The sequence below is a fragment of the Chrysemys picta genome, chromosome 2 (genome assembly GCF_011386835.1).
Source record: "Chrysemys picta bellii isolate R12L10 chromosome 2, ASM1138683v2, whole genome shotgun sequence".
NCBI lineage: Eukaryota > Metazoa > Chordata > Testudines > Emydidae > Chrysemys > Chrysemys picta.
In genome coordinates this window covers 61256055-61279401 of record NC_088792.1, presented here as the reverse complement: position 1 = coordinate 61279401, position 23347 = coordinate 61256055, and the positions used below count along the sequence as shown (strand labels likewise).

The 23347-nt window shown below is 42.7% G+C and overlaps 1 protein-coding gene across 9 annotated transcripts in view; it reads right to left on the bottom strand.

The window, feature by feature from the left end:
- Nucleotides 1–831: 831 nt before the first annotated feature.
- Nucleotides 832–23347, bottom strand: part of LOC135981325 (ATP-dependent translocase ABCB1-like) — a 67408-nt gene continuing 44892 nt past the window's right edge. For 5 of the 9 annotated variants that reach the window (XM_065583303.1, XM_065583306.1, XM_065583305.1 and 2 more), the window contains 11 exons: nucleotides 23038–23142; nucleotides 22306–22383; nucleotides 20512–20595; nucleotides 17410–17613; nucleotides 10835–10935; nucleotides 8766–8906; nucleotides 8104–8260; nucleotides 5715–5912; nucleotides 4626–4832; nucleotides 3501–3647; nucleotides 832–2094 (listed from right to left, as the gene is read on the bottom strand). In XM_065583303.1, coding sequence (XP_065439375.1) covers nucleotides 1897–2094; nucleotides 3501–3647; nucleotides 4626–4832; nucleotides 5715–5912; nucleotides 8104–8260; nucleotides 8766–8906; nucleotides 10835–10935; nucleotides 17410–17613; nucleotides 20512–20595; nucleotides 22306–22383; nucleotides 23038–23142 — 1620 coding nt within the window. In that variant the 3' untranslated portion in view covers nucleotides 832–1896. Of the gene's footprint in view, nucleotides 2095–3500; nucleotides 3648–4625; nucleotides 4833–5714; nucleotides 5913–8103; nucleotides 8261–8765; nucleotides 8907–10834; nucleotides 10936–17236; nucleotides 17614–19901; nucleotides 20063–20511; nucleotides 20596–22305; nucleotides 22384–23037; nucleotides 23143–23347 lie in introns of those variants that run through there. The other 4 variants (XM_065583308.1, XM_065583310.1, XM_065583311.1 and 1 more) reach the window with 4 other exon arrangements.

Sequence of the window (23347 nt, the reverse complement as noted above, 5' to 3'; positions counted from 1 at the left end):
GCGATACGTCGAATTCAGCTACGCTATTCGCGTAGCTGAATTTGCGTATCTTAAATCGACCCCCCCCCCCGTAGTGTAGATGTAGCCTTACATGGCAAAATGATAGGACCACATGTCTAATGGATGTGGCAGCTCATATGTATTGTCCGTTGACCGAAGCAAAGCCCTTTTCTAAAGCTTTAATGTCTAATTGTGCATGTCTCCTCAAATGTTTTGCCCAACTCTATTAAAACAAGTAAACATTGGAAACAGATTGAGCAGTGAAGCTTTTTGGCCTCTACTCTACATTATCTGTGTTGATGCGACTATGAGATCCCATTAACTAGCTACAGATGTTCTACAGTTCGTACATTACGTGGCCTTAAAATAAACTAAGTTTGGCAATCCTCTCTGTGTAATCTTTGAATGATTTTCTACATTCTTTATTATAGGCTTCACCTTTACAGTAAACAGACTTAACAATTGGTTCCAGTGTAGAAACAAAACTAGACAAAGGGACACATTTGATTGAAAAATAGTTTGGATAATGGGGAAATACTGTGAGAACAGCCATTGATTTCTCTATAACCAGAAGTGAAAAGTCACTTTCCTGCACACGTCACCGTGGTGCCAGCAGAAACTGACCAGCCCTTCCCAATGTGTCTACAGAGGATCAGTGGCCCATAGTGGGAGTAGCCCTTCCTGGTAGCTGCTGAGAAAAGCTGAGTGGGGATGAGGATGAATGGGGAAGAGTGACCACATGTATTTTGGCGAGGTTGAGAGCACAGTTTGTGTTTTTTTCTATTTTGTTTCCCTCATAGACCTAGAAGCAAGGAAACAAAAGGGGCAAAAGACATTATAATTAATTTTAATTTCTGTCTGTCACAAGTAAGCAGAGGCATCTGAAAGTGTGAAATATTCTAAGCTCCTGTAGGGTGTAAATACTAAACAAAAACCAAAGGTGGTTTTGATTTTGTCCTTGGCAAACCAAAAGGTGAGTTTGCCAGAAGCAAACCCAAAATAGGGCTGCCCGAGTCTGTCTGTCTGTCTCTGTAATAAGTAGATGACATAGGTTCCTCAACTGTTGTTTAAGCATGATGGTTGACTATATTAAGGGAAAAACACTCTGATAACAAAATATTATAACAGAGCTGTGTAAACCACTGTGACTATACATGGATCGATCAACATGTCTAAAACGCCATTTAAAAATCTGAAAAAAATGTTTAAATCTAACTTCATATGGTAAACCCCCCCACACAGTTTTTTGTTAAATAGCTATTTGCATGGTTGACATTAATCAGCTCCAAAAGGAGCCATCATGGTCATTGGGCAAATAATAATTATTTTTAAGTCTTTTTGAAATAGCCTTAATGGTTTCAAAAAAACAGTAAGTTCTGTGAGGTCAATAATACAGGTTTTAACAATAATTTATAAACAAACAGTTTGTGATCTATTTTGTCAATACACCTCTATCCCCATATAACGCTGTCCTCAGCAACCAAAAAATCTCACCGCATTATAGGTGAAACCGTGTTATATCGAACTTTCTTTGATTCGCTGGAGTGCGCAGCCCCACCCCCTCAGAGCACTGCTTTACCGCGTTATATTCGAATTCATGTTATATCGGGTCACATTATATCGGGGTAGAAGTGTATATATTTCCATGAAAGGCTTGTAATCATTAATATAAAAGCAGATTAAAATTAACCAACACGCCCCAAAGGATTTTACCAATAGGATTAAGTAACACTAGAATTGTGACACAAGGAAAAAATAAATGTCTCATCTCTATTTTTTACTACATGCCTGTGTATTGAACCTGCAGACATCTCAGTAATGAGGTGCATCCTTAATATTACTTAGCTGTGGGTTGCGTGTGTATTTATACAAATAGATTAGTTTGTAACATTAATGTTAATGAGAAAGTTGTGCATTTACAAGTGCATAGTAATGTCCTTCCTTTGCCAGCAGCTGGCTGTGAGTCCCTTGTTCCACTACTTTTCCATTATGAATCACTGCTATGACATCAGCGTTCTGGACGGTCGTCAAGCGGTGAGCAATAATAATGCAGGTTCGACCCTTCCTGGCATCGTCCAAGGCTTTCTGGACAATCTGCAGACAGATGCAGTGAAAAACTTATTACTTGGAGAATCTTCCCTTTCATATGTAACATCTTTGTCTTTACAGTTCACATTATCACGTGGGTGTTCCTCACTGGGGTTTAGGAGTCAATACTTCCCATGCATGAAGGAGGCCTCAAACACAGGGGCCTGATATTACAACCTTTATTTGTGTGAGTAATTCCACTGTAGTCATTGACACTACTCTCATGAACACAGGCTAGCAGAACGAGGTCCATAAGGATCTAGTTTGGACCAACATAACACTTAGATTTACCATGCAACACAACTAATTTGTAGATGTGTAATGAATTGTCTGTGATATTAGTTGCTTACCAAATGGGTGTGTTATATTTGACATTGCATACTGTCTGTTTCCAACTACATGCCAAATTTAGAGAAACTAAAACTTGCACATTCATTGATAGTACTAGCAATGCAAGACACTTCTTGTTATCCATAAAAATCCAAAATTCAGGATCCTGACATCCGGCTCACAACTGGATGGCGGTTTGCACGGTGGCATTTTTCACTTCTACTGCGTCCCCACCCAAATGAACAGTTTATTGGTCCCTATGGCGTCTCCCCCTCTCCTGGAGATGGGGGATGCGGTGAGGAAGCTCAGCCAGCTGAGCAGCAGGGGACAGCTTAATTACTCTCTCTTCACTGCACAACATCTCCGGAGAGGTGGGAGGTGTTGCTGAAGCCTTTTTTCCAAGCCAGCTGCTCCTGCCTGTCCCCTCTAACCCTCTGAATGCAGGTGGATCAAAGGACTGGGAAGCGGACAGAGGCAGGACAACATTAAACTTCTTCATTGCTCCATTCTGTCCTGACAGCCAGCAGTTCTACTGGCAGAGTGGATCCCTCTGGGTCTCTGTAGCAACACCTGCTCACCCAGACAGAGCAGGAAATAGTGCAGAAAGAGACCCACTTTGCTGCTAGTGCTGCTGGCTGAAGGGAAGAGAAAGGAGCTGCTTACTTGCCTTACAAGGCCTCCTCTAGTAGATCACAGTCTACTGTTTGAGGACACCTGTCTCAAACTCAAAGTTGTTAATTATGAATGGGATTTTCCAAAGTGCTCAGCATTGGCCTAATTGTGAATCCATTAAAAGTCCCATTGACTTCATAACTGAGGCAGGCCAAAACTGAGGAGTTCTGAAAATCCCACTTTGTCTCCAGCCCCAAGTGTTGCTGACTACCATCAGCTCCCAATTTAGACACCAGGAGTTGAAGGCACTCTACACCTTGCAAAGCAGGCCGTAGACAGAGAGTGAGCTAAGGATTGTTCTTTGGAACTTTCAAAATTGTACTGTAGATGGGCGCCTGTGTTCTTGCAGTGAAGTGTTCGAACTCCATAATTTTGTGTGCATTACAAATGGTAGAATGCATATTACTAACCTTTTCACTTTCCGTGTCAAGAGCAGATGTGGCTTCATCCAGAAGCAGAACTGCTGGCTTACGAACTAGAGCACGAGCAATTGCTATTCTTTGTTTCTGACCTCCTGAAAGTTGTGCTCCTTTGTCACCCACTCGGGTGTTATACTTCTGTATAAGTAAATATTCATTGTGAAGGAAAGTTAGAAACAGAAAGTTATATTTTTAATAGCAGATAATGTACTATATTAAGCATTTCCATCTTGAAAGAAACAAGAATAATGTAATTGTTTTTAATAAAAAAAAAAATTTTATAAGATTTTATTAACTGTTTGAATCAAAATGCATATCTACAGCTACACGTATTGATAACTGCTCTGTAATGAAAATTTATTTCAGCATTAGAAAAAGACTAACTCCCAAGTGGTCCAACCACTGATGTGTCTAGTCAAAGACACCTGTACTTAAACATATAGATCTCAAGAGACTTTTATAATTTCAAGGCCCTAGGGACCCACACTCAGGAGGTGATCCTTTATTTCTTACACATCCAAAACTTTCTTCTAAGTACATTTTCAAAAACTAGGTGGTAATGAAAAAGAAATATTGTTTTTTTCAATTGTCATTTCCAATTCCATGCAACTCTACAGGAAGCCCGATTTCTCTGGGCTTTTCCAAGGTCTTTCTCCACTTTGAGAACTAAGTCCATGGCAAACATGAAGGTTAAGATGTACTTGAAACATTTTACCTTTCAGATAAGACTAAAATTAGAGATTAGAGACTAAAATCTGCCAAAAAAGGAAAAAGAATTGGCAAAGTTTATGAGGAAATGAAAATAAAGGTTTAGAATCGAATGTCTCTTTTATAGTTGTTATATAACATCACTGTGGTAGAGGAAAACAAGAAAACTGGAGCGCAGATTTTGCATTTGATTTAGCTAATTATGACTGCGTCTGTGTTAATACATATTGCAAGTTACATTTTTAAACATCAGCTTCCTATTCTCCTCTTTGAGAATTTTATACACAAGAAAATAACCTTTTTTTAAAAAAACAAAAAAGCATATTGTTTTTGGTTAATGGGAGTTGCTTAGATAAGTCACAGTGAGTATTTACCCCACACTGAGAATGGAAAGACATTTTCATTTACCTCTGGGAGATTTTCTATGAAGGTGTGAATATTTGCTGCTTTAGCTGCCTCTTCAACTTCCTCCTGACTGACAACCCTACTGTTGTCTCCGTACTGGATATTTTCAGCAATGCTGCAGTCAAACAAAATAGGCTCCTGTGACACAATACCCAATTTGGACCTTAACCATTGCAAATGCAAAGACTTGGTATCGAACCCGTCTGCAAACTAGAAACAGAAAAAGGGAAAAATCATTCCCTGCAGAATGCAATACTCCTCCTCAGGCGTACAATGTAAATGTGAAACACCAATCTGTAAAAAAACTCTGACCTGTGTTAGAGTTACAGTAAAAGTAAAGTGGTCAGTGAACCACTTCTGGTCAAAGAATAGATGATCAGATCTTTCATCCAAACTTGAACTGAACCAAAACTCTGAAAATTCAAAAGAAGCTCAGATAACCTTTTCCTCTCAGAAGTATTTTTTTGTGCATGTCTGCTCTGCTAGCTTCCGTAATAGATGTGGAATTGCCAATCTATAGTGAGATGTGCCCACAGAATTTCTATCTTTACTGATGATGGCAGGTACCAGAGATCTCATGAGAAAGTCTGTTCATGAGCTTCTTAGACCTAGATGGTTGATAATCTCCAATAAGAATCCACATCTTTGGGCATTTATTCAAACGTCCTTTGACTCACCATCTCTAGGCTATTTTTCTTGGAGCTCTCATCATCATTAATAGGACTTGCATCAAAAGTCTCATCAAGTGATGAATTAGACCTCAAATTGTGTCATGTTATCATGACTACAGGACTAGTGACAAGGGTTACATTATGGGAAATATATTCTAATGCCCCCTCCAATATATCAAGTAAATCAACCAAGAGATGCAATCCAGTGATCTAAAGCCAGGATGGGGAGTCAGAAGATCCAAAGTTCTACTCCCGGCTCTACCTTAAGCAAGTCCCATGTCTTCTCTGCAGTACCCAGACCTGTAACAACACTTATCCACCTCAAAAGGGGTGTTTTGCGGATGACGATATGTTTGTAAAATACTTTGAAGAACAGTTCTATAAGCTCTTAGCGTTAACAGCTTCACAAATCTTTTCTTACCACTTGTCCTGCCATAGGGTCATAAAATCTCTCCAGCAGCTGAATGGATGTGCTTTTGCCACAACCACTACTCCCCACCAAGGCTAGTGTCTGTCCTTTATTAACCTTCATGCTGAGTCCTTGCAAAACTTGAGCTTCTGGTCTTGTAGGGTATACAAAATGGATGTCCCTGAATTCAATGTTGCCATCAAACTGACTCTGGAAACGGTAGAAAATACACATGTATGACAGAACGTATGTCTATCTTGTACTGAAGCATGAAACACAATTCATTATGGTCATTTAAATGAAGGCGTGACAAGTCAGTTTATTATTGCTTAAATATGCAGTGCGATTGGATTGGTATCTTCTGTGTACGGGACCTCCTTCTTGAGTGGTTCTTTTCTGCATCTCTCTCTCATTTATATCATTCCTTTTCAGCCTGGTCCGCAAGGACTATCATTACTTTAGGTAAGTAAACAACCCTAATACCTCTCTTTTATGTCATCATTGCATATAATCCAGACACTATCATTGTGCGTGGAAAACATAGTTCCTGCCCCTGGGAGTTCACTCTCTAAATAGTGTCATTTAAACACATAGTACACAGGATGAACATAGTACAAGGCGAACATCAGATCTCAGATTGGGTTAAACATTTTTACTTTGGTGGATTATTCATAGTTTTCAAAGACAACTATGTTTTAAGTGTAGGTTTGAATAAGGAAAGGGTAGCTGATTGGCTCTTTTATGTAGGAAGGGAGCTCTGAGTATAAGAGGTAGCAAGGAAGAGGACTTGAAGACAAGGGTGAGTGAAGGAGATGTTAGGAGAGACTGTGGGAGCCTCCTCTGATGCCTGGGGGATGGGACAGCTCTAGGACCACAATACCAGCACTGTGAGTACAATGGGCTCTTACAGCACCTAGAGAACTGGACTTTCAAGGTTTAAACTCTTTGAGTCAAATCTTAGCTTCATTGAAGTCAGAGGCAGCTGCTTCACTGGCATCAGGATTTGGCCCAGAGTGGTTTCACTTTCAATTAACATCTTTATCCTCAAGAAGATATTTCCCCTGGAGCATTAATAGTCTGGGCATGTGGAGCTGATTCAGGAAAGTGGTCAAGCACATGTGTGACTTAAAATTGTGCACGTGAATTACTGGCATTCTTACAGTATGTGCCTGAGTCCTTTTCTGAATCGAGGCCACTATCCGAAAGCTAGAATTCTAAAGCAATTTCAAGTTTCTGAAAGGCTGGTTCAGCTTGTAAAAGCATTTATGAAAAGCACTGAGAGACAATATGAAATGTGTTCACTTTACAAATACAAAGATGAGTTTCTAACTGTCAACACTAGATTTTGAGAGACAAGCTGGGTTCTTTCCATCTCACGTATAATCACCAGGAACAAAAGGTTCTGCAGGCCAAGTTACGTCCTCATTAATACTTGTGCAACCCCTCTGACTTGAGTGAGGTTACGCAAATGTTGTATGCGGTTTTCTTATACTCGTGTCGGTCCCAGGATATTAGAGAGTCAAGGTGGGTGAAGTAATATCTTTTATTGGACCAACTTCAGTTGGTGAGAGAGACAAGCTTTCGAGTTTATACAGAACTGAAGAAGAGCTCTGTGTAAGCTCGACAGCTTGTCTCTCTCAGCAACAGAATTTGGTCCAATGAAAGATATTAACTCACCCACCTTGACTCTGTTACACAGATGTAACCGACTGGAACTTAGCAAACAAGTCTTCTGATAATGCACAAGAAGGAATAGAATCTAACTCACTCTCCCCCACAGCTGCATAGTTTACAGGCCTAAAAAGCAGCAAAAACATACTTGTATTACTAAAGAAAGCAGTTATAACTCTGGGCTTGTCTTCACTACAAGGGAGATGGACACAGCTGCAATTGATTCAGCGGGTGTTGATAGCAGAGTGCTCTCTGATCGAGACTGGTACTCCACTGGAACGAGAAGAGTAAGGTAAGTCGATGGGAGAGCATCTCCCGTCAACGCAGCACAATGAAGACACCACGGTAAGTCAACCTCAGCTACATCGAACTCTATTACATTATTCACGTAGCTGGAGTAGCGTAACTGAGGTCGACTTACCCCTGTAGTTTAGACAAGGCCTCAGAATACACCCAACGGACAGAACAGGTGAATGAAATGTCATTCTTCCAGTCATTTTTCAAAACAGAACCACACTTAAAAGTATTCTATTAATTTCTCAAGCAAAAAGGTATTAAATGGCACTGGGCAAATATAAAATTATTAAGTTATTGCTGTTAAATTTTACCCTACCTGTCTGGTCCTGTCTTCTGTGACATTGCAAAAGGCAATTTAACAAGATAAATACAATTAAGGACAATACGGTACCACCAGGTTCGTTAGTTTCAAGGACTTTCTGAATGGCCTTACCAGTTTTGTACCCTCTTCACTATAGCTGTCAATTAAGGGTTTCCGATCCAAAAGCTGAAAGATTCGTTGGGCAGAAACTTTAGCTTTGCCAAAATCTGGTGCCAAAGAAGTGGACTGCCCAACACTTCTAACACCACATAGAACTGAAAAAAAGGCTCTGAAAACCAAACACAAAACATCTTTCAGTTCATCTAAAGAGAGACTTTTTTATTATTGTTCATAAATTACAAATATTGTTTTCCTTATTTAAAACAAACAGACTTAACACTATCTATAAATCTGAGAACTGTGACATTTTTAGAACTTTATGGTTTAGAAAAATTACACACAAAGGATTAGAAACAGAGGTTTACAGCTACAAACATTTTTATGGGCGACTAATGGTACGTAATTTCTCCACGCAGAAGCATTTCACAAAGCCCGTTGTCTGCAATGAAGTGTCAGCAGTAAAAGTTTCTCCATAGTAAATAAACTGAGCCAGGCTCTATACATGCCAACACACCTGCTTCAAGCTTCCTCTCCCAGAAATAACCCTTCTGCCTGAATTGAACTCTTGACCAGATTCTAAACTGTTGGACCTCTTGCACTATTGCCTCAGTAACTAGACTGATACACAATTATCATGTGTTGAAATCACTGCCTTTGGACTGATGTGTACTCACATAAATACATTTTCAAAGTTTGTATAACAATTAGCAATGAGCCATGCCCCGAATCTGAAGATTGCTGCACTGAGAAAGTAGTTTGCACATTGGGCTATTCCATAGTTAAGTCCATATAGGGGGGCTTTTGTTAGAGAGTCCCTGAGAAAAGAAAAAGATTTCTATTAAAGGAAAAAATTGTCATGAAATGCCAAGAACAGAGACTGGCCGGGAGAAGGTCAGACCTTTGTATTAGGGGTGGCAAACCATATACCTCACTCACTCAAATAATAAATAATAATTAATAAAGCTGCATGCTAGGGGCTTCATGAAGGTGCCTCTGGAGAGAACTTATGGCAAATGAGACCCCTTCATCCCAACCAGCTGTTTGTTGGATAGGACCTTATGATAAAATTACCTTTAATAGTCATAACATTTTAACACTTGAATGCTGGTTTCCAGAATAAATGTTTATGGATGGTCAAGGATCTGACACAAGGCAAATTGATAATTTTGTTAAGTCTCTTATGATCTTTGAAGGCCTGAATTTTTGGACAATTTGGATAAATGTAGTGGTCACCATAGAACAGTGAATGTGTACAACACAGCATAACTGAAGCACTGCAGATATTGCCTGTTCTGAGTACAGGAGGGGAAAAAGTAGCAACTCAGACCCCACTGTACAGTGGTGACTTTTAAATGGTGACCAATGTTGTTGTGTGGGATGGTAAAACTGAATCACCTTAATTATGTGCAGACCTTGCTGTGACAAAGAAACTGGCATTAGTTCTGACAAAATGATTTTTCAACAGAAAATGCAATTTCTGCATATTTGAAAATTTCCATTGGGAAAAAAGTAACAAAATATTTTATTCTGGGTTGGTTTGACCTGAATTGAAATATTTCTGCTTTGCACCCATAGCCATGTGACTCCGATAATGCATTATACCACTCAGTCAGAGGGGAGACCACACTGCATCATGGGAGATATACTCCAACCAGGGAGCCTGGCCCATAAGAGAGGCAATGTTCCAAAACAGGGAAATGCAATTTGATGTTGAACTAGATAGAAACAAAAAGTTTCAGGTCAGTTAAACAAAAGAAAATTAAATATTTCAATTATTCGGGAATATAAAAATAGAATGATTTGCCATTTCTAAATTGAAATTTTTCTAAAAAAATTTTCTTTCCGTGAAAAAATGTGATATATTTTCACATTTTGTCCCACTTCAGAGCAAAACAGAGGCTGAAATATTAGAATTTCCCACAGGATAGAAATTCAGATTTTCACTCATCTCTAGTGCTCATATATTTTAAAAATGTTTTTCAAAATAGTTTCTCTAAAACTCATAATTTTGTGATACAATGACCTTCCAGGATTAGAGACAAGTGCTAAAGCTGAGAATCCCATTTCTCCAATGAAATATAGATTTTTTTTCCTCATACTGATGGTTTATAGAATATTGAATCATAAAACTGTCATTGGCAGAGGACTATCATTTTCAATCCCTACTTTTACTTAAAACATATTTAAGGGGAAAGAAAAAAATGGATGGTAGATCATTTCATTTAAATAAAATGGAGACGAGGAAAATGTCTGACATATTTGGATATTAGAAGTTAGCCCCTGCAGTGGTTAGCTTGTTGAGTGTGAATGAAAAGGCCAAAGGGGAAAAAGAAATGCATCTTATTTCAAGACCTGCAAGTTCTTACTTGTAGTTAAAGTCATAATATATGGTGACGTTATGTAGTATAAAGTCTTTGCCACTTGACCCACGAAGCTCATTCTGCTGCAGTACTTGTGAAGCAAGTAAATATCCCATATTCATGTTAATAAAAACTTTATACCAGGTCATTACATTCTTTCTCTCACACAAATATTACATCACACACAATAGCATCTAAGAACGTATTTTAAAGAAACGGAGTAAATACATTTTACCCTGCCAAAATCTTTTCAAATCATTTATATGTTTAATACTTTCAGTCTTCAAATGAATGTAATATGAATAAATCTTGAGTAGTTTTAAATTAAGAAAATATGTATTCATTGCTTTTAAAAAACAGAATTGTTTGAGAGCAAATCCTACCTGTATGGACCATTCAAACTTGCATTATATCTCTCATAGAATGCATCTTCACTAGTTAATGAAGCCACAGTTCTTATATTTTCAACCGCTTCCGTTGAAATCTAAATCGGGAGACAAGACAGATATGAAGTATTCTCTTATGTTTGAGTCTCCTCCTACCACTATGTAGTTAGCACATCTGTAGCACTTTTCATCTTTCGCTCTCCAAGTGTTTTTCTTTTAAAAAAAAGGAGATTAACCATTAAATTATTTGCCTAAGGTCACACAGTGGTCTTTCTACTAAGCCAACGTGGCTGCTATGTGATTTCCAAGTAGTCTTCCCCCCATCTGTACATGTTGTTGCACAGCAGCATTAGCTGGCACTATAGAAGCCATTAAAAGGTAAGAAGTTGCTCCTTGCTCTGAGTACACACATCCCAGGCAGCAGCTCACTGGAGGGCTGCATGCTACCTTGGTTATGCAGCCTGAGCGGCACATTGAGTTGGGTGAGCCCCACACTCCTACTACCCACCCCCAGTGGGGACTCCTGCTCCTGCTTCTGCCAGGCTTCCCCAGCCATGTGCCAGCCAACCCAGTCCACCCCTCCTCCAAACCAGGCCCTTCCCCCACACACTTTGGCCAGCACTCCCACAGAGGTGACTTGTATCTTTGCTTTTCATTTTCTGGATTTCAGATGTTTGAATTTGCATATTCTTTAGTCCCCCTGATCCTGGCTTCATTGGGGGGCAAGGTGAGAGGCTCAGACACTCCAAGAAGAGCAGGGTCCCTAGATCCCAGCTCACATGGAGGAGCAGGGCTCCCCTAGATCCACGCACACACAGAAGGGGAGAATTCAGGGCTGACGGCCCACCCCCAAATCCTCAGCTTCCTCTGCCACCCCTCACATTCCCCATCCTCTCTCCTCACACTCCCCCAATCCCCACCCTCCCCCTTATTTGAGCCCCTAACCCTTCTTCCCTCCCCCACCACCCATCCTCATTTATCCCCCTCCTCATGTGCCGGCTTCCTCCTTTCCCCAGGGGTGCTCAACCCCCCGCTCAGCTCCAGGCCCCACCCCCACTCCACCCCTTCCCCCAAAGCCCCATCCCTGTCCCGCCTCTTCCCACCCTGCTTATTCCCACCCAGTTCCTCCCCCTCCCTCGAGCGCATCTCATCCCCACTGCTTCCCCTTTCCCCCCCAGCACCTCCTGCACACCGAGGAACAGCAGATTGTGGTGGGCAGGAAACGCTGGGAGGGAGGGGGAAAAGAGTTGATCAGCGGGGCCACCAGTGGGTGGGAGGCGCTGGGGGGGGATGGGAGGGAGCTGGCTGCCAGTGGGTGCTAAGCATCCACCAATTTTTTTCCACCCACAGAGTCAGCACCTGTGCCCCCATCCCTTGCTCTAGACCCCAAACAGCCCCTTCTTCCCACTTACTCTTACACGGCAATCACCCCTTGTAATTTTCTTTTCAAACACAGTTTGAGAGCCTTCTTAATTATCAGCTGTGCTCAGATTCCATTTCTCCAAATTAAAACAAAAGTTTACATTTCATTTTCAGATTTCTGCTCAGGGTGGGCTTACAACTTCAAAGTTGCTAAAATCTGTGAACTTAATTTTTTTCCCCTGGAGGCTGTGGGGAACCCCATACTCAAATGACCCATCTTTGGATCACTCACCCTACTCTACGCTTTCATGACACATAGCAAATTTCAAGACAATCTGTGTAAACACACAGATTTTAGCATACTTAGTAGTCATCCTTTAAACAGGAAGGGCTTCCCCACCTTAGCTAGAGCAGAGCTGGTGCTCAGTTGTAATGCTGTATAAAATTAGAAGGCCAGTGGAGCAGAGGCGCTCCACACATCCATCAGCATCATAATAGTCTCCGAGAGCTGTGAAGTGGCCCATTCATTTCAATAAGATGTTCTCAGCTGAAAGTGAACACCCAGCCTGAATTCAGCCAGAATCTAGCTCTGTGTAGGGTGACCAGACAGCAAGTGTGAAAAATCGGGACAGAGGTGGGGAGTAATAGGCACCTATATAAGACAAAGCCCCGAATATCGGGACAGTCCCTCTAAAATTGAGACACCTGGTCACCTAGCTCTGAGACATATGAACTGCTCCATTCATGGCAGTGGATTTTTCCATTCCCCCTCCCCAGGACTGTAGAGTTTCTGACATGCCCATTCTCAGCTCCTCACCCCTCTCTCAGCAGTGTGTTCTTGGGGCATGCTCTGAGCATGCCTGTTCTAAGCTTCCCGCTCAGAGCACCCAGACTTCCCTGATCCAAGCTCACATGGGGAGAGGTAGAGAGAGGGGGCCAGACTCTCTTAGAGGGACAAAGCACCCCAGATTCCACTTCATGTGAGGAGGTAGGGAGAGGGGCTTAGATGTCTCCAGAAAGCAATGCCTACTGCAGACCCTGGCTCACATGAGAGGGGGCATGGAAGGCAGATAGATCTCCACGGCTGGGCAAGGCAGCTTCAGAGCCTGGCAAACAGAGGTGGGTCAGATGCAGGGCTCAGACACCCCCAGAGAGGCAAGCCCCCCCCCCCCAAATTCCACCTCACATGCAGGGGATGAGGAGAGGGGCTAAGTCTCCCCTAGAGAGCTAGTGGGTCCCCGAGATTCAAGCACACACACAAAAGGGACAGACGGAGAGAATGTGGCGCTGCCCCTACGTGGATGGCCAACTCTTTTGCTGATAATGTTCCGAATCTTGCATCCCCCAAAGGGCTAGTGGATGCCATGCATTCTCTGGGGTCACCCTCAAGTGAGTGAGACCCTTGTGCCGGGATCAGACCCGTGGTCTGATCTCTAGATGTGGGCAAAAAACCATTACTAGAACAAACCTTTAGAAAAGCTGATTATTGGATGGGAAACGGCATCTTGTGAACCCCTTGGTCAAATGACCCCAAGTTTGGATCACTACACGTATCTTGCACCCCCATAAGGTTCACCAATGTATAGTGGTGCACCTCAAGAGACGGCAGGGTAGGGTTAGTGACCCAAACTTGACATCTGTTGAGCCAGACGTTCTGGAGATAGAAGCCCTAAAAACAGCCATTTTTAAAAAAATGTTTCTAGGTGGTGGGTGTTTAAAAAAAACCCAAAATTTAGAGCTAGAACTCTAGATCTAGAGTTCATAGGTAGATACTAAGGACTGGGAGATGAATCACAGACCACTGGATGGCTTTGAACTCACCCTTCAATTAACACTGCTAAAGATAAGTTAATTACAACACCCACCTAAGACAAAAGGAATTTTGAACTGAGTGGCTGGAGATTGCTACAATGTGAGAGTTATAGGAGGTAATTTCATTTTGGGAGAAATGCAATCAAAACATTTGGGTGGAAAATTGGATGTGTAAACTTTCTTGGAATGAGGGTTGCCAAACCTCCAGGATTGTCCTGGAGTTTCCCGGAATTAAAGTATTAGAGGAGTAGCCGTGTTAGTCTGTATCCACAAAGCCACCAGACTCCATGTTGTTTTTCAGGAATTAAAGATTAATCTTTAAAGATTGTGTCATGTGAGGAAACCTCCAGGAATAGGTTCAACCAAAATTGGCAACCCTGCTGGGAGGGTGGATTGGGATAACTAGGAATAGGTGGTAGGGAAGATAAGTGGTTCAGGTGATGGAGGCATGTGACCCCCCAGCTCTGCCAATGCACCCCAGCCGTGCATTGCAACCCATGTGCCCCCTTTGCCAATAAACTCAAGCCATCCTGCACCTCAACCTTCCTGCACCCCAACCCCCAGCTTGGTCTTGGAATCCTAACCCCCAGCATCCCAGAGCTGTCTTTGCACCCCAACTTTCCTGCAGCCCCAGCCCTTCCAGTGTACCCCAACCTTCCTATACCTCACCTCTACCAGTTCACTTGACCAGTGCACCCCAACACTACAGGAAAGCTACTGGACACACATTGATGGGGAAATTGGAGGGTTCATGGCTGACCAGAAACCATTACAAGCTCTGACACCGCACTGTTCTTGGAGATGGGGCACATCTATCGGAAAGGGGTCAGAGGATTTTTCTCTCAAACATAAAATTGTCAGTGTTTTGGAACACAAACCCTATCTGTGATTTCTCCCACCAGCCTGCTACAAACTCCACCCTCTAGCCATTCTGAAACACGACCAGGAACACTATGCCACTGCAACACAGCTGTCCTTCACCCCAGGCACTGCATGTGAGTCAGATTAGAGGAGGGAGGAAGTGACAGCAATAGAAAAGTTAGTACTCAGGGAGTGAAAACTTCAGGGAGAGGTGTTCCCTGCTTGCAATAGGGAGCCTCTGTATGGTAGTGGGGATGGGGGAATGCAGTGACTGGGTCGGAGGTATAGCGGGGGAGGTGTGCTGAAGCAGGGCTGGTGAGGCACAGCTGATGAATGTGTGTGTCAGGGGGTGCAGCTGGCTCAGAATGCTAATTGTGGAACACTAGATGTAGAACTGCCTATATGGCCACTACCTCCTAACGCCACCAGAGCTTTTCCTGTTTAAAAACAAACAAAAAGCCTGGGAAATTCCATGGCAAAGAACGCTGTTAAATGCAGAGTTAAGGTTGCTTGTGGGTATGTCGTACCCCTGCAGAATGCTGTGTGGAACAAAACTCAAACTACCGAAAACCAGAAGATGCACAAGTAAGGTTGTGCATGCAATCTTACCTCTGCCCTCTTTCCGCAGTGCCCAGTTAACGCACATACCTTTGCTCTGCCAACCCCGCAGCTGCTGACATGAACAAGCTCTTCATGGCTTTTTACAGCCCATTCACTGTCACCCACAGGATTCCATCTAACAATATTACAGGACAAGAAAGGAAAAAAAAAAAAAAAAAAAAGGCTGCCCACCCCATGTTCCATCTGTTCCATGGAGCTGGCAGTAGCCAATGGGAATTATTTGCATATACTCCAGTTGCAATCAGGATGCTACGTGTACCTACACTAAATGGTGGAGATGGTAGTTGGGCCTGCTTGGTAAGTGTGTTGGTGATGTAAGGACGTGTGGATCACTCTGAGGTATGTGAGAGAGCAGAGCAGAGCTTCAAACAGGAGGAACTCTGTGTTTTCCACTCTCCGATGTCTGAACAAAGGGAGGAGCTAGGAATGTACCTTCAGGATCCTGTGTGCATCAGTACAGTGCAGAATCATTAGCAGGGCACAGGGGCTGTATTAGAAAGAGTATTTTCAGTAGCGAGCTGGCATATGAGCAATCTAAGCATTTATTATCTATGCACACTCCAGGCAAAGTGAGTGTGCTCAGTGGCAGATGGAGCTGAACTGAAGAGCGGAGGAAGTAGTTAGCTCTGCTTGGTAGGTGTGTTAGCGAGATCTATGGATGACTTGGAGATGTGTGACAGAGCTGTGACTGAGATATGAGGAGATCTGTGTGTGTGTGTGTGTGTGTGTGTGTGTGTGTGGAAAGGCAGGATGTGCATGTGTACCTTCAGGATGAAGTATGTCTCAGTTCTGTGTGGAATTGTGTAAGTTATGTCAGTAACGGGGCACGGGGCTTTAATTATAAAGGATATAGTCAGCTGTGAGGTGGAATTTGAAAGGATTCTAATGCTTTCAGGATGGCTAAGTGAAAGTGTAGGTTGAGATGGTATCCTGTATGTAACAGTAGCCCTACACTTAAGCTGGGAGGTGCGAGTCCCAGCTCGCATAGATGTACCCACTGTGCATAGCTAGGGTGGCACGAGCAGTGGGTTGAGCTACCCGCATGAGTACAAACCCACCCAGACCCCCTCGGCACATACTACTTGTGAGGCTCGCCCAAGCCAGCGTCCTGGCTACACTGCTCTTTTTAGTGCACTAGCTCAAACAGAGCTAGCATGGGTATGTCTAGGAGACCTGGGAATCACCTCCCAGCTGAGATGTACCATCAGGGCACGGGAGCTGTAAAAGTCTGTAAAGTGGTTCTCACATTGTACATGTATGATATTCTTTCTGGGGAGTTTGCAAAGTGTGACAGTGAAGTGGAACCTTCTGAATCTTTATAGTGCCATGGGCCAGTGACAGTACATGCACAGTGAGGCATAGCTGAAAGAGGCTAGAGGGAAGCTAGCATGGTCAACCTTCCCCTACCCGTTTTTGTCCTTTCATAGTGTTAGATGGAATGCTGGGGGTGACATTGAATGGACTAGAGAAGAAAGTGAAGAGTTTGAATATTTCAGCAACTGTGGGGTTGGCAGAGTAAAGGTACGTGTGTTAACAGAGAGCACTGGGGAATTACTGAAAGAGGGCAGAGTTAAGGTTGCATCAGCTCTGTGTTCAGAAGTTTGAGTTTTGCTCAACTCAAGGTTCTCCAAGGGGACGACATGCCATCAAGCAACCTTAACTTTGTGTTAAAATTCAATGGCAAAAAAATGATGTTAAGGCAATATGAGTAACTGTGTGGATTTTAAAGCAATAAGAAAAGTCATCCTCAACCTTAACTAGAGTGGAGCTAGCATCCCACTATAATAGAGTGTCTCTCTTTATCACTGTTTTATTTAATATATTTCAGAGTAATTTCTGTAGAAAATCATCACTGACAATGTTGTCCTTAAAAAGATATAACATTATATCCATTTAGTTTATACTGGAGATCTTACTCTGCCGGCCTCTTCCAAAGCTTTTTGATCTTTTGATTCCTGACCAGCCACAGAGCTCAGTCGAATAGCACTTGCAGCAATAACGAAAGGAATGCAGGCCAGGATAAGCAAAGTTAATCGCCAGTCATATACACAAGCAATAATGATGGCGGTCAGAAGGGTAGAGGCAGTCTTAGTGAACAAGCCAAGTCTGCTTCCAGTAGCCTATGAAAAGCAAAAAAGAGTCCAAAGTTAATTCCTGAGACACAAAATATAGATCAAATGTATGAAATCATTGTTCCTCTGAACATTTGATCCTGAGTGGAGAAGAATCGTAAATGTTGTGCATTTAAAATGGACAATTGTATATGCAAAAACCCCTATGGACAATTACATATGCAAATACCCCTAGCTGTGGGTGAGGTTCAGGAAGCCTGATGAAAATGTGGCCACATGGGCTCAATTCAACAAAAATATCAGGGTCTTCCTGTGCCACAACAAGGCACAGAAATCATGAAGAGCCAACAGCCTCTAATTTGGGACCTGTCAGTTATTGGGTGCCCAGCTTAAGGCACCTAGGGCCTGATTTTCATAGGTGCTGTACATCAGCTGAAGATAATGGAAGCTGCAGGTTCCTTTAATTAGGCACTTTGTTTTCAGCAGTGTTAGCAGCAGGAAATGAGCGTTCACACCAAAGAGCTCTTCTCTCCATGAGGATCTTCACATGCATGTCATCAAGAAATGTAAAAGCGATAATTGGCACACCGGATCTGTGTAAACTGTGACAATACTCATGGCTCAGCTGAGAAAATAGTGGATTTTTCCAGCTGGGGACCAAAGTGGAAAATTGGGGGGGGGAGGGGGAAATGATTCAATTAGATCTGAAACAATAAAAAAAATTCTTTGGTCGAATAAAAAAATAGTAATTTCAAATTGACCAAAACATTTTGGTTGACTAAAAACTCCCCCCGCTACACACACACTTTTTTTTGTATTGATTTGGCCATTTTGCGGTGTTTTTCTTCTTTTTTTATTTGGTCAAATTTGAAAATGAAATGCCATTTCAAAACAAAAGTAGAAATGGCATATGTTTAAATGGTCAAAATGAAACATTTAGACTTAAATCAAATCTCCCTTCCTATCTCTTTTGACTATTAGTCAAATTTTACCTGAATTCATGAATAGATTTGGGGTCCCTAAAAATACATATTTCAGCAAAAATACCATTCACTGAAAACATGTTGGTCAGTTCTACTCATGCCTGCAGATGAAATGGCAAGTTTTGTGGAAACAACCCATCTTTCAAATATCGCACTGTGGACAAACCAAGAAAACCTTGGGTGGAAAGTATGAGTCTTTCTTTGCTAGCCAAAGGCTTTCCTGCCCTCAAGAGACTTTTGTGTTCAATAAAATTATAAAACCAAACCAATGCCAAGATGAATTATTGCCGTGTACTCTAGGGGCTTATACATAAAGATCACTTTGAGACTTCAGCTAGCACAACATACTTAGTTACTTAGCAGTAATCGTGTTGGTTCCAGGAGATTAGAGAGACAAGGTAGGTGAGGTAATATCTTCTTTTGGTGAAGAAGAACTAAAGAGCTCTGTGTAAGCTCGAACGCTTGCCTCTCTCACAACAGAAGTTTGTCCAATATAAGATATTACTTCATCCACCTTGTCTCTCACTCACTGATATTTCTTTGTTCTCCGGAGCAGGGGTTCTCACCCTTTTCCTTTCTGAGGTCCCCGCCCCCACAACATGCTATAAAAACATCATTGCCCACAATAACTGGTTTTCTGCATATAAAAGCCAGGGCCCGCATTATGGGGTAGCATGCAGGGCAATTACCTGGGGCTCCATGTCACAGGGCCCCCCCGCGAAGCTACATTGTTCAGGCTTTGGCTTCATCCCCATGTGGTGCGGCTCAGGGCCGTGGGCTTCAGCCCCATGAGGTGGGGCCTTGGCCCCACCGACTCTAATGCTGGCCCTGCTTTGCGGACCCCCTGAAACCTGCTCGCAGCCGGTTGAGAACCACTGCTCCGGAGAATGCAATGTTCTGATGTTCATTTTGATCTATTAAGCTTTTTTATAGTTTGGATCCCATGCACCTGTTTTACCTTGACAGCTGGGATGATGGACCTTATCCTCAAGAATTAAGTTGCAGTTTTTAAAGATTCAAGTAATTGTACGTTTGGTCAAATATTTGATTGATTCCCACTCTGCGCTGGCCAGTAAAGAGGAGATGGGAGGGAGTATGAAATCTAGTGAGTCTGCGGATCTAGTGAGTCTAGTGAATCCGGGAGTCGAGGAAGCATTTTTTTTATTTTGTTAAAACAAGTGAAGTAGAAATTTAATTTTATTTTAAACTATTGAATAAATAAGGAAACTTATTACTCTTTGCTCATCAGTGAATTTATTTTAAAAAGTGTGGCTGACGCATCAGAAATTTTTTTGATGGAGTCGTGGTGGGAAGGAAAGGGGAGATTGGCAAATTCTGCAGAATTTGCCACTTACCTGCAGGATTTTCAGTGGCTCCTATCCTACACCACTCCCCCAAGTCACACAGTCCCTCGTGCTTCTGCCATCACTGATACTCTGTATTAATGACAACTCACTTCACCCCATAAAGCCCACATAAACCGGCTTTCTGTGTATGAAATACAGTGGACAGAGCTGGGAAGAAGAAATGTACCCATGTCAACATGAGGCCAGGGCATTGGCTGAAATGCAATTCTCCCACACTACAGCCCCTCCAAGCAACTGAAGTGGGGCTTTAGGGCCACTTCATACATTGAAGACTTTGCTCCATCATGCAGTTTAAGTGGTGCAGAAGTGCTTACACTGGTCCTTGGACATGGCTTACTTTTAGAGTTACTAAGGTGTTTACTTAGCCGCTTACAGCAAGGAAATGGAAGGTGTACGAACATCTGCCGAAGCTTTAGAATCGTCATAAATTGGGACTAGTGAAAATGTTTCCGAGACGTTGATAGTGTGGTATTTAAATGTGTCACCCAGACTATAGAGTAGATTTACCAACTCGTTTTCCAAAGTAACTTCATTGTCCCTGGCCAACACTGCAATTCACATTCGTAAGCAAAACATACAAACAAAAACAAACATACCCCTTTGACTTGTGAAGCATCTGTAGCTAGTCTGGTTAACAAAACCCCTATGGTGTTTTTAGGATCGTCGTACCACCCAATCTCCTGCAAGGGAATAGATTGTTCAGTTATTTTTGCTTTTGCAAATGAAATGTTCTTATCGTAACTCAGACTTGTCAGGGTCATGAGTACAATGTATGGACATTTAAAGCTTGACTAGCACGTGTGTGTGGGGAAGAGAGAGAGCCAACATAAGCACTAAGATACTCACTCTTCTTTTGTGATGAATAACATTTGTCAGATAAACTGAAAACAATCTTAACAAACTATTCTTACCCTCAGAACATTAAACTGTTAACAATCCAGGTGGTAACAACTTCAAAGATTTTAGAATTTAGAGTCAAGTACGTGTCATGCACCATAATGAGGTTTCAGAGTGGTAGCCGTGTGAATCTGTATCAGCAAAAAGAACAAGGAGTACTTGTGGCACATGTACTCCTCGTTCTTTTTGCACCATAATGAGAGTGCCTTCCACGCCCATACCAACATCTAATAGGCACAGTGCTCCTCTCCTACACCTTTTATATTACACTGACTTCTGTAGAGTTATTCCTGATCTATATGGGTGCATGTGGGAGGAGAATCAGCTTTATTATCCTTAAAGGTAGTGGAAAAGAAGGAGAGGTTTGGTTTTTTTTGTAATTTTCCCTCTCCTCCCCTATCCTCTTAGAATGCTCCAGTGCATATGCAGAACCCTGTAATACCAAGTGCTACCAATGGGTGTGCAGGGTGCCTAATAGTTCACCCACAGAGAATCCTCTGCAAGGAACAAATAGAGGTGTGTTCTTTCCCAGGGATCCATCAGCAGGGAGTATACAAGGACAGTCATGTTGCAACAGTATTATTGTAAGTCATTCCTGATCCAGCTGGTCATCTTGATAAGAGAAATCACTCTAGTGAGCAAAGATAATGCTTTGAGACCCTATATCTGTTATGATATGGTCCATTTGCTATGGAGTTTGATGCAAACAGACCTAAACCTATTTTTCTAAACATTTATATCATGACCATCAGGGTGAGATAGAGATTTAACTTCTGTTTTGTTAATCTTTGCAAATATACCAATGCACTCAGATACATGCATGTTTTATACATTCTTCAGTATGGTCGATATTGAAAGAGATGGCATCAAAATTAGACAGCTCTCCTAGCAGCACTGAGTTAATCTGAAAATGCTTTTGCTTTATTTTGTTTCGTGCATGTGCAGGGCCGGCTCTAATTTTTTGCTGCCCCAAGCAAAAAAAAAAAAAAAAAAAAAAAGCAGTGCCGCTCCGCCGAAACAACCCGCCCCCCCCCAGCGCTGCCCTGCCCCGCCAAAACAACCCCCCCCCACACTGCCGCACCACTGAAACAAGCCTCCCAAGGGCCACTGTGCCCCACTGAAACAAACAAAGAAAAAACCCGAGCGCCGCCCTGTCAAACCGAAAAAACCCAACAACCCTGAGCACCTCCCCGCCACCCAAAGATTGGCCGCCCCTTACAAGGTGCCGCCCCAAGCACGTGCTTGGTCGGCTGGTGCCTGGAGCCGGCCCTGCGCATGTGCTCAGAGACTTGCCGCTTGTGCATTGTTAAAGTTTCACTAAAAGGATGGGTTGTCTCGAAGCTGTATTGGAGGGAGGCTCTACACAGGCTGCAGGGAACCAGGAATTTTGATGGTGTTAAACAAACATCAGCCCACAAAAGCCATCTGGCTCATATGGCAGGAGTGCTGCATGTTTGCTGTCTATCGCTCTGACCCAGAAACCTGGCCCATACCTGCTGAAGCAATGCCTTGAATGACAAAGATCGCAATCTCTTGGTCAGAACTTCTCCAGAATTTCCAAACATGAATCCCTGAGAAGGCAGAATGGGAAATAAAACAGTTGAATTGTGTGTGCTGGGCTGTACAGTCATATTTAGAACAACCTGCTGTAAAGGTGATGATATTTCAACCACTCAGCCACACAGTTTACACAGTGTTTTGGGATATAGTTTCACATGTTAGTTTAAAGCTGGTGAAAGGTACCACACACATTCCTGGAAACTGAAGTTTCCTTGCACTGCCCCCCCACACGCTTCCGCAGCCAGCTGCAGAGGTCAGCAGTGGAGTCACCTTCCCTGCTTACTCATTCCTCAGCCTCACTACTCACTCTGCTATCTAACAGTGCCGACTGGGCCGGTGGTTTTTGTAACGTACACACCAATGTAGTGGAACTGGGCTGTGCCCAAACGCATTCCCCCTAGGACACAGAACGGTCAGCAGCACCTTTCAGACATTGCTGCCCTGGGCTGCTTTGTAACTGGCAATCGGGAAGGGTAAGGCTCTGTATTCCATACCAGCCACTTGAGTCATTCAGTGGCTTGGCTCTGGAACAGTTTTTAAGAAACATAGTGAATACAAAGTTGCATTATGTCCCCAACATAGCCTCTCAAGGAGATCTGAAAATCTTGACCATAATGTATGTGACCAGATACTCAGCTTTGACTTTTCAATGTCGTGACGTTTACCTGGATTATGTGTGTTACTAAGCTGATCACTCCCAGTACAAGAAACATTAGAGAAAGCAATGTGGTGTTTTTACTCCTTTTTTCAGGATCTGTTTCTTGAAAAGCCTATGTAAGAAAAGCACAAAGCGATCACCAGTTACAATAGCTCAGGAAACACTGTAGAAACTATTGAACTTCACCTTCTCTCAGCTCTTCCCCGGCACCTGAACTCTGCCACCTCTCTGCTTTCTGCTGCTGGCCAGGAGGTCACTCCACCTCTCCCAGCTGTCCTGCCTCTCATCAGCTGCTCCTTCTCCAACCCTCCACCAGA